Source organism: Procambarus clarkii, chromosome 30 (assembly GCF_040958095.1).
Source record: "Procambarus clarkii isolate CNS0578487 chromosome 30, FALCON_Pclarkii_2.0, whole genome shotgun sequence".
NCBI classification, from domain to species: domain Eukaryota; kingdom Metazoa; phylum Arthropoda; class Malacostraca; order Decapoda; family Cambaridae; genus Procambarus; species Procambarus clarkii.
In genome coordinates this window covers 17,350,869-17,363,406 of record NC_091179.1, presented here as the reverse complement: position 1 = coordinate 17,363,406, position 12,538 = coordinate 17,350,869, and the positions used below count along the sequence as shown (strand labels likewise).

Below are 12,538 nucleotides of genomic sequence, written 5' to 3'. Positions count from 1 at the left end.
AACAAATTACATTCATATTAAACCTACTTTATTTTCAACACAATTTACACAAATTTCACTTTTCTAGAGGGGCCAAAAGGTTGCTCCCTGTAGCTATCTACATTGAGAGAGCTCCACATACCTGAGTCACATCAGCTCTAAGAGAACTTTATAGCCCACTAGAAACTAGTCCCTCCTCAGAGGCACAGAGAGTAAGGGATTCTTAAGATCACCCTCACAGAAGGGCACGCACACAACAGAAGCACAGCAAAGCAGACAACTCCTTTACTTTGCTGGTTCACAGAGGTAAAAGGAAAACGGCAAACAACCCTACAAATGATCCAACCAGTAGTCGAGTTGAACTCCACCAGTTTAAGCTGGACACTGCAACGTGGCAGCACCACTGGGAGTTGCTGGCTCCCTATGTCAACAATTCTCTCATCCTGGCTTCACGTGGTGTTATTTTCATGTGCTGATTTGCAACCAGTCCTTCTAATATATTTCAAGTATAAATTATTATATATCTCTCACCTGCACTCTAGAGAATACAAAGTTAATTTTTTTTAAGCAGTCTCAATAATTTAGATGTTTTATAGAGCAGAGTTGGATAATAAATGATCTTTATTCATTTTCCAGGTCTCCAATTTCTTAAGCTTTCAATGGGGCTGTTATTGTGCAACAGTATTCTGCTCTAGACACTAGAATCTTAAATCCAATAAAATATCTTTTTCTAGTAGTCTTGGTGGTTCACCTGAGATGGCTTCCCACAACCGAGTCACATTAGCCATAGGAATTGTGATTGGCTTACCAGAGCAAGAACCGGCTCTCCTCACAGAAGCACAGACCGTTATGATAACTCACACTGAGAAAGCATCCAAAAAATAAGAGAAAAAAATTGCAAACAACTGCAATTTTCAATAAAACAAAACTTCATGTTGGCAGTGGAGACAGTCAAGTCCTCCCCCCTCCCACCAAGGTTTTGGAGCCTTCTATTTCTGTCTTAGTTTGGGATGAAGCCTTCCTGTCTCATCAGGCATCTGGTGTAGAGCATGGATCTGCTCCAGGGGTCTTCACATGTGATTTCCTGGAACAGGGTGGAGTCTGAGGGGGGGTCCCTGGATGCCTTTTATCTCTGCATGGTCTAGTGCCTTCTGTGGAGGGTTTTTTGCTCATGGCAGAGATCACCACCTATCCTCCTTTGATGTTTGAGCTTAATTCCATGGCTGTTTTTCCCCGGATTTGCCCATTGTTGGCATATTATATTTCATTACAACCATATACTTATGGAAACCATATGAACATAATCGGTATATATATCTAATTAAAATGGAATTTTATACAATAACGATCATTGCATTGGCATAGTAGCATTTGCGACGATAACCGCTTTAGAACAGTAAGCCACCATGAAACTATAGCAGGATTTTTTTAGGGTAAAGATAAACTCCACTACATTCATATAGAAATATTATACCCATATTAAGATCACTGGTATAAAAACCTGATTATAATAGTTAAAATCAACAAATAACTGCATTACACTGAGAATCAACATATGACAATAACTGCATTAAAGAGTTAAGAATTCACTGCACCCTTCATCTCAGTGAGGGAGCTAAATTCTGGTTTTGGTCTATGGTAGGCTGATTGCATCATCTACTCAATGTGACTCCTCACAACTCCTAAGGCTGATGTGACTCAAATGTGGGGCTATATCAGTGTGGTTAGCAACAGGAAGTCACCCGAGGCCCATCAAGAAAGAGAAGTTTCAATACATTCAATGCTTTTCTTCTCTTTACCAAATTATTGAGTTGGAGCATAGGAAATTCAATGTATCTATTCTGAAGGAAATTGTATGACTAGTTAAGATTTATAATAATAAGTTTGGCCACTCAGAAAAATATTGGCCATCATTAAAAACGGGTTTAACCCAGTTAATAAGAAAACTGAATACAACATTTTAAAAGAGCAAAAGTTTTGGTTATGGGAATATAGTTAGACCTGTTTTGGAAAAAATCAGATGACTGGTTTTATTTTGAAAATGGAGAGAATTTATTTAAAGGAGACTGTAATTACCCTCAGGGTATACACCAAAAGTGATACAGTACATATAAGATTAAATATGGAATGGAATGCAATGTCAAAGAATGAAAGACTTGTCAAAAAGTGGTTCTAGATAATGCCAAGGACCAGCTCTAGATTATGTAGACTGGTTTTAAATGATACAAAAGACCGGCTCAAGGTCATGCCGATGACTGGCTGTAGGTCATGGCCGAGATCTGGCTCCAGCCAACATGTTCAGGGCCTTTTTTCTACCTGTATGATTTGTTTTGTTTTTTTCCAATTGGCTTCGACATACTTGGCACCAGTGGTCGGCCATATCAGCTAAATCTAACTATATTTTCAATATTTACTGTGTGTCTTTCTACTGTATTATTTGCCTGAACAAAAATTAACAAAACTGATCAATAATACAGTAACTACCTAACATTAAAAAACTAGTATAATGACAGACAAGCAAAATAAATGCTCAAAAGTATAAGCATAATATTTCTTTTGATATTTTTCTGTATTTGCACATACTGTACTGTAAAATACTAATATAAACTGAAGCATTTAAAATTTTTAACTATACTGTATGAGCACAGTTATCCAAAGCCCACTGATCTGGATATTGGGTAATTCGGCCAAAATCCTTTTTTTTTTCCCAGGGATATCCTGCACAGGCCCTAAGCCTCTGGCTGGCCAAGTAAGTGTTACTTGTTTCTGTTTTACTTAGGTGGTGTATGAGTATTTAACTCATATGGTCGCTTCAGTAAAATTTTGCCCTATGTGTTTAACAACTTCTGCTCTGTTAAATCTAAGTTGAAATCTTATTGGGTTTATAACTGTGCACTGTGTTAGATAATGTTCCAGTGGTCTGTCAGGCATTTCTCCACAGTGCCATACAGCTAAAACTTCGTCACATGTGGACAGAAATCTGGATAACAGGAGATTAGGTTATGTAAATTTTGAAGAACTACACATTTCAAGATCTACATTATCAAATAAGAATATTAACTACAACAAGGCATGCTGAAGTTTCTGCTTTAAATTATATGTTTGATTTATAGTGTGTGGAAATTTGAATTATGTTGGTTGTGGTACAAAAAAAATTGTGAGTATGTTCATTTTTGGACCTCCTTGGCAAGAATTCCTGCTTATCCAGATGATTATCCAGAAAGAGATCCATCCCACATAGTCCGGATAAGTGAGCTTAGTCAGTACTAACCAAGTTTTAGGCACTACATGACTTTTTGTCGATAATGGCTTACAACTGGCAACCTTACCCTAAGCAAGCAAATTCTGAGGGGAGAAATTCCTATTAGACTTTGGGGATAAGATCTTAAGAGTAAATATGCAATTCATACTTTAACAAAAAGGGACTTGATTAGGGGTCAAAATGTTTTGTGAAAGAAATCATTACTACAAAAGGTGTCCTAAACTTGGGGATGGGCAATGGAATACACCTTCAGGTCTTTTTATGCACCTAGTTATTACATATAAATATACTGAAAATTACTAAAAAGCAAATAGAAAATTTCTAATGAAAGCTGACATCATTTAGAACTATGTTGAGTTTATCATTCACATTGCAAGAACTTGACCAATACTGTACAATAAATAAGTTTATATTTATATTTACATATATGTAAATCAAAATTTGGAGGAATAGACAAAGTGTGGAGCATTTCATTCCATTTATAGACTTGACATTTATCACAACAGGGCTGACTAGCACAGCCCTGCTCGCTAGGATAGCTGTAACCTCAATGAATGAAGAGGTGCATGTAACATGAAGAAATCTATTCAAATAAAACTGTAGTCTTAATTCTTACACAAAATAATACACAGAAATGCACATAAATTTTATCAACCTTACCTGCCAGCCTTTACATAGTAAAGAGAATATCCTCAATGTTAAATCTTAAGAAACATCCTTTATATATACAGTATACAGTAGTCATACATACATTAAAATTAACTGCAATGACATTTAGGTAAAATGCATTCCTTTTATATACTACATTTCACACAGTCTGCCTAAATAGATTTACAAGAAAGGGTAATTCATTACTGTACATAAATGACAGGAAGAGTACTGTACTAATTTAAGTAAATCTTATAAATGGAGAGAGAATTGCTAAATGTTGAACGAGATATTTTAAGTTGATGGTAAACGGCGTTAAGGTGAAATATTAAGGGGGTGGGATGGTTTGAGGGGGTTTAGTTGTGTGGTCCAAAATGAGAGCAATAAAAAGAAAGGGTAGCATTCTTTATATCGCAGAATATGTTAGGGAGAGGGGCGTGATATTTCAAGAATATGTTAGATTAAATGTAAGGTAGGTAGATATATATGTATATGTAGGTTTCTATGTTCCAGTGTGTTAGGAGAATGTTAAAGCAAAGAATGAGATGGAGGTCTTCTATAATTAACAGAATGATTGTGTGGAGAAGCTATAAGGTGGTACGAAAGTCATTATACTGATGCGATATGAATGCTGGAATGGGGGATGAATGGAGAGAAGTTGTTGGAAATGGGATGTGCTAGGCATAATGAAAGGATGACTTCATGTTGGATATATTTTTGAACACTTTTCTGGGAGGGCTCTTTCAGTGGCTTCCTGTTGCCGGATGCCTGGATAGATTTACATGTCACACCAAGCCTTTATGAGTCACTAAAAGTCTATCAGAGACTTGGGTCAAAACCTGGTCCACTCAAAAGAGGCACAGACAGCACGGGATGCTAGATCACTAACCAAGAGAATAAGCTACCAGAAAGGACAAGAAAAAAAAACAGACAACAGCATGGTAAATATAAACTACTCTGAAAATTAGGTCATTCCCCTGCTAGTTCCCCCCTCCCATCTAGGTGGCAGCTCCAGGAGCTCCCGGTCTACCTGCAGTCAACTCATCAGCCGTTTCCCTGGTGGGTGTGACCCTGTTCACGTCTTCGTGTTGCCTTCACCCTTTGGGTACCAGTTTTCCAGGTAAGAGTTGACCATTCCTTGGTACTGTCTTGCAGGGACTATTTGCTTATGTTTGTTCCAATTCTATTACTTGCTTCATGAGCATGCATGTGCGACTCACTTGTGGACCTTGAGCAAGTGTTCACCTCAAGCTGCATGGGCTTAGGGTTCACTTCCCTATGCACTTGGCTGGTGTTGCCTCTGCCTATCCAGGGTTACCTGCTCGATTATCTACCCTGGTTGGTTTGATGTCTATCCCTGAGAGGCCTATAGATGTTCCCTTCCACCATCTCCAAGTAGTGCAAGGATTTTTTACATCTCTGAAGGGTTCAGGGTTTGGGCAGTCTGGATTCTCTGTATGGAGATATGCAGAAATTTGTGTGCTTATTTTACAGTGCATCACTTACATCCTTATTAAGAGCCTTTAATCTTGAGTTGTGTTCAGTGTGTGCTGGCGAGTGGTGGCCCTGTGCCTGGTTTTCTTGCTCGTTTCCTCTGTGGAGCTGGACTTCATCTTCTGTATTCTCGGGGTTTATCTGTGCAGTTTACATTCCAGTTGTGCGTAATGTTATTGGAGGTGGTCTCATGTTTCCGTCCTATTTCCATGGAGCGGACAGTCGACATGCACTTCCATTGGCTTCACAAAAAGTTTAAGAGCCCTCAGGCGAACCTCTATATTGGTGTGAATCGGTGACTTTCGTCCAAGAAATCGGTTCCCACTTGCGAGGCTATTGGAGTGAATGCATTTCGACTGGATTAGTCAGTGGGAGTTCTAGTATTTCTTCCCCTTGGTTCAGCTGATGCCTCTGGTCCTTTCCATACTGGAAACATTTGCTGGCAGGGTGATCCTTCTGGCTTCTTGGTAGCCAGCTCAGCTGTGGTTTCCAACCCCTTCTGGCCCGTTGTTCAAACCACCATACTTCTCAGCAATCAATCTAGAGTTGTTCTACAGTTTAAGGCTCTCCTTCAATCATCACATTTTGACTTTATAAGTCGGGTTTACTGCCATTTGGATGGTCTGCAGGTGGCAGACCTCTTGGTTTCTCCCTATATCTTACATCACAGCAGAAAAGTAAGAGGTCCCTTGGCATTCCTTCTCAGCTATTCCTGTCACTTCGTTGCTTGTCTTCAGTTTCAGCTCTGGTGGTCTGTCCTTTTTGTCATGGTTGTTGCTGATCATCTTTTATGTAATATTGTCTCTCCATATCATTCAGCTCTGGTATAGCCACTTTTGTTGCCATTTGGTGTTGACGTTTCGCAAGATCTTGTGTGTTTTTTTTTTTTTTTTTTTACCTCTAGCCTGTTCACTATCCTCCTGAGCCTCCTCAATCTATGGATCAGGTTTTGGACTTTCTTTTGGTTCTCAGTTGCCCCCTTCAGTCTGGGATTCATTTTAAGGAGCCTGAATCACTGAAATTTGTAAACAATATTGAAAAACACTCAAGCTACAGCAAAACATGTTTAAAACTACTAAAGCAATGTAGCAACACTGCTACAAAACACTGGTGCAAAACATGTGTCATTTTGACGTGCTTACGGTATACAGTATTATGCTATTTTTTTTTCTATAACCGTATTGAGCTGACCACATGGGGCTACCTGGGGTAGTTCTTTGTGGTTATTTAACTACAGGGGACCACCATTCGGCTCATTCAGAAAACCAGTCTTGAATGTAATGAAACAGTTCTGTCTTGGTAGGTCTCAGTGGCACCTAGGTCCTTCCCATCCTACCAAGTGTGTCGGTCTGTTGTCTAAGACACTAGACTGAGGATTGTTGATAAGGGGAGCCAGCAGCTCCCAATGGTGCTGCTACCTGGTAGTGATCGGCTGCAGCTAGGGATAGGTTTCCTCTAACTACTTGGTGGATCGTTTGCAGAGTTTTTCTACTTCAATTCACTTTCTTTGTGAACCTTGCAGTTGTCGGTTTTGCTTCACTTCCTCTCTGCATGTTTCTAAGGCGATTGTAAGAGTTCCCTGCTTCTTGCAGATTTTGGCCTCTAGTCTCTGGTAGGCAATTAACAACTTTTAGGGTTGAAGTGACTCATTTGTGTGGATTTATCTTGGTGCAGCTAGCTATAGGGATCCACTGAGGTCCATCCATAAGGAGGCATTAAATTAAGAGCTTTTTTTTTCCCCCTAGCTTTCTGGGCTCTAATTTGGATTAATCTATGATTTCCATACTTCCCTCACCTCTGAGTGAACCAGATTTTGATCATGGTTCCTAATGGGCAATGTATGACTGAGATATGCCTGTACCTTAAGCACCAGAGAGCTAGGTGAAGTGAAAAATACTTCAAAACACATGCATACAATCACACTACTATGATGAACATGTGTAATATTTCAAATTATAGTATTTGGGTTAAGCATTATTGAGACATTGGCCAAAAACAAACATTTCCTATTAATATTAAATGTAAATTTAGTCTAAAAATTGCCTACATTAATTACCAAGCTCTAAGAATTTCCACATCACATGGTAGAAAAGCAAATATAAATAACTAATTGTAAATAATTACTTTGATAAAAGTAAAGTTTCTACAATGTTCCAATGCACAGTGCAACCTCAATTCAGGAAACCTCACTTTGGTGAATCTCTGGTTTCAATACATATTTTTCAGGCCGGATTATTCATTCACTTCGTCGAACAAGTGATCGGCGAAGCGAGTGACGTGCAAATTTGCTTACAATGCAAGGCCAGAGTTCACAAACCTGTGAGGTAGTTGATGGGCTTGAATTTAGAAAATTTAATTTAAGGGGGGTTGGATTCTGAGACATGCTGGCAATCATGGAAAAATATCTTTTAGTCAGGTTCTCCTGATAGATGTCCATCATGTAATCAGTTGAAATACAATTCTGCTCAGTGAAATTCACCCATAAGGCTTGAGAAATATTATGGAATGAATGATAACACTTTGAATTTGGCTCCAATCAAATTTTTAATGCTTTTCGTAGATGAACACAACAGTACAATAAGTTGGAGCCTGCAAAAACTACTGAATATATTTAAAACAAAATTCTATGCTTCATTTTTATTTTGAGTTGGCACAGTTTTAGTTCACACAGGAAGGAGCCTTGCTACCTTTGAAAGAGGTCTCAAAACTGGCACATGGGAAATAAACTTCCTGTGGTGAAATCTCTTGACAGTCAGGTTCTCATGGTAGTTGTGCATTATATGAACAATTCAAATTCAAATTTTCCTCCATGAACTTAACTCGTATAGCATGGGGAAAATTAGTAAACTCCTTTAACATGGCTCTGGTCACATTATTAATAAATTTGTAGATGAATAAATCATTAAGAGAAACAGCATAACAATTTATTTTTTTGTTTTAAACAAAAAATTGCAGCATACAAATGCCTTCTGAAAGAATCTCCAGTTGCAAAGAATCTCTAGATGCAAGAACTCAGCACTGCTCTCGTATAGTTCACAGAGTCGAGATTGCACTGTAGATTGGTACTGTATTAAGAGTTTCACAATTTATTCTACAAATCATTGAATGTAATTTTCAGAAATACATCATTGCAACAGTACCAAATAAAAATTAGACGATAGAAAACAATGAACGTACTATTTTGCGGAATCTGTAAGCTGGTACTCTCTGCGTCGGTCATAGCAATGTTGGATGCCTGTATCTTGCCATAATGATTTCATAGCAGTCACATATGGTTCCTCAAATGTAGTTACCGACTCATAGTCCACTGATCTTACCAAATCTGCATGTTCCTGAAATGCAATTTGGAATACTGAACATACAGATAAAAAAAACAAAAGCAAGCAATTTAATGAATTATATAAATAACAATTTAAAGTAAGTACAGATGGGGCCTCAAATTTATTCCAAGTTCCAAAGAGCACATGTGAATCTTTATTTTGCACACAAGCCAAGCACAGATTAATGCAAATTAGAACACAAGTATAATCATCACTAATCCATGGGTGTACCCACCATTCTCTACAGTTTTTAGGAGTTCAACACACTCCACATTCTTGAACTTTACGAACTGTATACTGTATTTAGATTATTTTTTCATCATTACAAATACCCGACATCTGGTTGATACCTGGTTGATTGGTTGATGGTTTGAACTTCGTTGTGTAATGAATCTGTGACTAGAATGTTGATGAAGCATTAAATATCAGTGCTTAAAATATATTTTATAGAGTACAGAATGAAAAAGTGAACTTTTTCTCCAAGGACTCTGGAGGCTAACCCTACTTTAACCAAAATATTGTACCATTAGCCCTTAAAGAGCGGTTATCATGCGTCTATTCCAAACTGCAATGACCCAAGGGTAGACCACAGGCTGGCTGAACTGAATCACACTACGGACAACATGGGATAAACAGGTCTTAGAACAAGCAAAACAAGGACACCAGGTCAACAAACAATGAGACACATGGAATGTCACAATAGGTGTGCAAGTAACGGCAGACAGCAGCAACCAGGCACAACAAACTATGCATCCCCTGCTAAACAAACCAGAGTCATGATGACCAAACCACATATCAGAAAATTAAGAAATAACAATATTTTGGTCCACCCTGGACTATCATAAAGTACATACAGGTGGGTATAGGAGCAGATGACCTCTGACTCCTGTTAGCAGGCAAAGAGCTTTCCCTTCCAATAGCTCAAAGAAAATCTTACCCTTCTAGTTTTCCCTCAAACATGACCTGCTGCCTGTCTTAACAACAAGTACACAATTACTGCTGGATGAACAGAGACAAACAGTGAAGGATCCCTGGCAAGAACTTGATCTCAGACCAAATCACTTACAAAGCAAGCATGTAACCACTGTCTTCACATTTAGGCTAGTCCTTCCCCGATGCTCCTTGCTTTCCAGAGAAAAGCTTGTCCAGAGGTTTCCTCTGGATGGAACAGGCAAATCAGCAAGAGAATTGGTTGGCTTGGGCCACACCTGGTGGCAGTCAGGCACAATAGGATTAATATTTTTATACTGCCGTTTGCAGTTACCTTTGGTTCCTAATCTAATTCAAGCAGTGGCTTGTTTTGTAATGCTTATGCTGTCTGGTAGAGGTTTTCTGTTTTAGGTCATGGGGCCTGACAGCCGAGTGGACATCGCTTTTGATTTGTAGTCCTGAGGTTCCAGGTTCGATTCCCGGTGGAGGCAGAAACAAATGGGCCGAGTTGCTTTCACTCTGATGCCCCTGTTACTTAGCAGTAAATAGGTAATTGAGAGTTAGCTGGTATGGGCTGCTTCCTAGGGGTGTGTGTAAAAAAAAAAAAAAAAAAAAAAAAAAACGGGCCTAGTTGAGGACTGGGCTGCGGAGATGCTAAGCCCCAAAATCATCGAGATAACCTAAAGATAGGTACATAATCCGATTCTCAGGTTTACGATTCTAGGATTCTCAGTCCCTGGCTTGCCGGTGGGGTGGGCCTCAAAGGGCCTGGTGCTTTTTTTAAGGCATGACTTAACAAGTGCTTAGCACACTGGACCTGCTGAGTCCCACAAATTATCCCTGCTATGAATACTGTACCTAAATATTTTAGAACCAGAGTAAATTCCTCAAAGACATCCCAGATCCAGAAAGTCAAACTTACAATGTTGGCTGAATCTCCATACGATATCTGTAGGAGATCCATAGCCCTGATCATAGACTGCATGGCCATGAAAATATTCTGGAAGACCAGCTTGATGAACCCTCTCTTATCTTCATCGCTGTAACCAGCACCATGGATAATTCGCATTTGTTTGATAAATGTTGATTTGCCAGATTCTCCAGTGCCTGTAAAAGAAAAGCCCATTTAATTTGTATTAACCAACAACAAAAATGCATGCTAAGACTTATCAAGCATCAGGACAAAAAATCAGTAAATACCAGTACAATTCTACCAAAATTTTTGTAGCATGATATTACAGTAGGGAATTTGTTACATTTGAGCAATTATGGTACAGTATTGCAGGCGATGAGTCACAATAACATGGCTAAATTATGTTGACCAGACCACACACTAGAAGGTGAAGGGACGACGACGTTTCGGTCCGTCTTGTACCATTCTCAAGTCGAAACGTCGTCGTCCCTTCACCTTCTAATGTGTGGTCTGGTCGACATATGGTACAGTATTCCTGTTACCTACAACAATATACCTTTCAAGACATTAATGAAATTACATTATAAAGCAAATGCCAATAAAAACAGCATGTTGTAATTTGTTTTACATATGCAACCAAAAACCATAGTGCTCTCACACAATAGAGAGTAATGCAGGCAATCATATGTATACTGTACATGTACCAAACAAAGAAACTGGGATCAGGCACTATTATATCAATCACAGCATTTGTCTAAAAGAAAATTACAAAATATTGCCACAAAAGGGACAAACAAATTCAAACAACACTGTACATAATACACAAGCACTGTAATATATTGTAAACAAAATATAGAGCACTTTAGTTAAGCATGGAGACATTCATAAATACAAACCTCTCGCCATAAAAATAATGCACGCAATAACCCCCACCCTCCTCCCCCCTCCCCAGTGGAGGCGGAAACAAATGGGCAGAGTTTCTTTCACCCTGATGCAACTGTTACCTAGCAGTAAATAGGTACCTGAGAGTTAGACAGCTGCTACAGACTGCTTCCAGGGGATGTGTAATAAAAAGGAGGCTTGGTTGAGGACCGAAATCATCTCAAGATAACCCCCTCAAACATATACAGCCTGTATAAATACTGTATATACAGAGTTTTTCAACCCCAACTCCAGATTCTTTATGGTCATGACCATAAGAATCAGGAGCAAAACTATGGGTTTACTTGCCAAGGAAAAGGTACATGTTATCAGAGGCATACTTTATTGCAGGAAGCTTGTTGGGATCAGAGATCAACCCACTACAGTACATAACTGAGGTAATATGCCCGTAAACAAAAGAATGTCACAAAATACATTATATTTCCTCCAAGAATACCGAGTACTGTACAGTGGTACCTTGATTTATGACTGCCCTAGATTACGATTTTTTGGGTACACAATGTCAAATTCCTCGTAAAATTTTACTTGGTGTACGACGTTTGTCCAACGACATTTGTTGTTACTTGTATGGGTCGAGAAAGCGGGTGGTTCTGCTGGGCATTGTTCTGCCATGGCGTAGTTATATATCATGCCAAGGGGTCCCAAGAAAGTCAGTGGTAAAGTTAAACATAAGAAAATAGTTGAGTAGGAGCAGTAGAGGATGTCTCTTCCTCATTAAGAAAATGTGTACAGTATGGGAAGAACTGCAAAGTTTTGTTGAAAAAATTCACTCAGAAAACCTGTAGCAGGCCATTGCATTAACCTTTTTAACGACAGTGTGATATCTTGCTACAAACAAGTGTTAAAACGAGCGTAGGGAAAACAAGTACTTTCAAGTAGGGAAAGCAAGTGTCTTTAGACAGATTCTTAGTAAGACAAGCAAGCAGTGAGCCACAACCAGGTCCTAGTGGTATGCCTGCAAAATGTAGGAGAGTACACTAGAAATGGCATCAGTGCCTGATAATGGAAGGGTACTACCCTTCTAAACACTAACACCTCTACTCCTCCCCC

At 39.0% G+C, this 12,538-nt stretch overlaps 1 protein-coding gene across 7 annotated transcripts in view; it reads right to left on the bottom strand.

Moving 5' to 3' along the window:
• Positions 1-12,538, bottom strand: part of Galphaq (G protein alpha q subunit) — a 65,991-nt gene that overhangs the window by 41,497 nt on the left and 11,956 nt on the right. For all 7 annotated transcript variants that reach the window (XM_069333964.1, XM_069333961.1, XM_045754103.2 and 4 more), the window contains exons 2-3: positions 10,556-10,740; positions 8,561-8,715 (exon numbers count right to left, since the gene is read on the bottom strand). In XM_069333964.1, coding sequence (XP_069190065.1) covers positions 8,561-8,715; positions 10,556-10,702 — 302 coding nt within the window. In that variant the 5' untranslated portion in view covers positions 10,703-10,740. The remainder of the gene's footprint in view (positions 1-8,560; positions 8,716-10,555; positions 10,741-12,538) is intronic.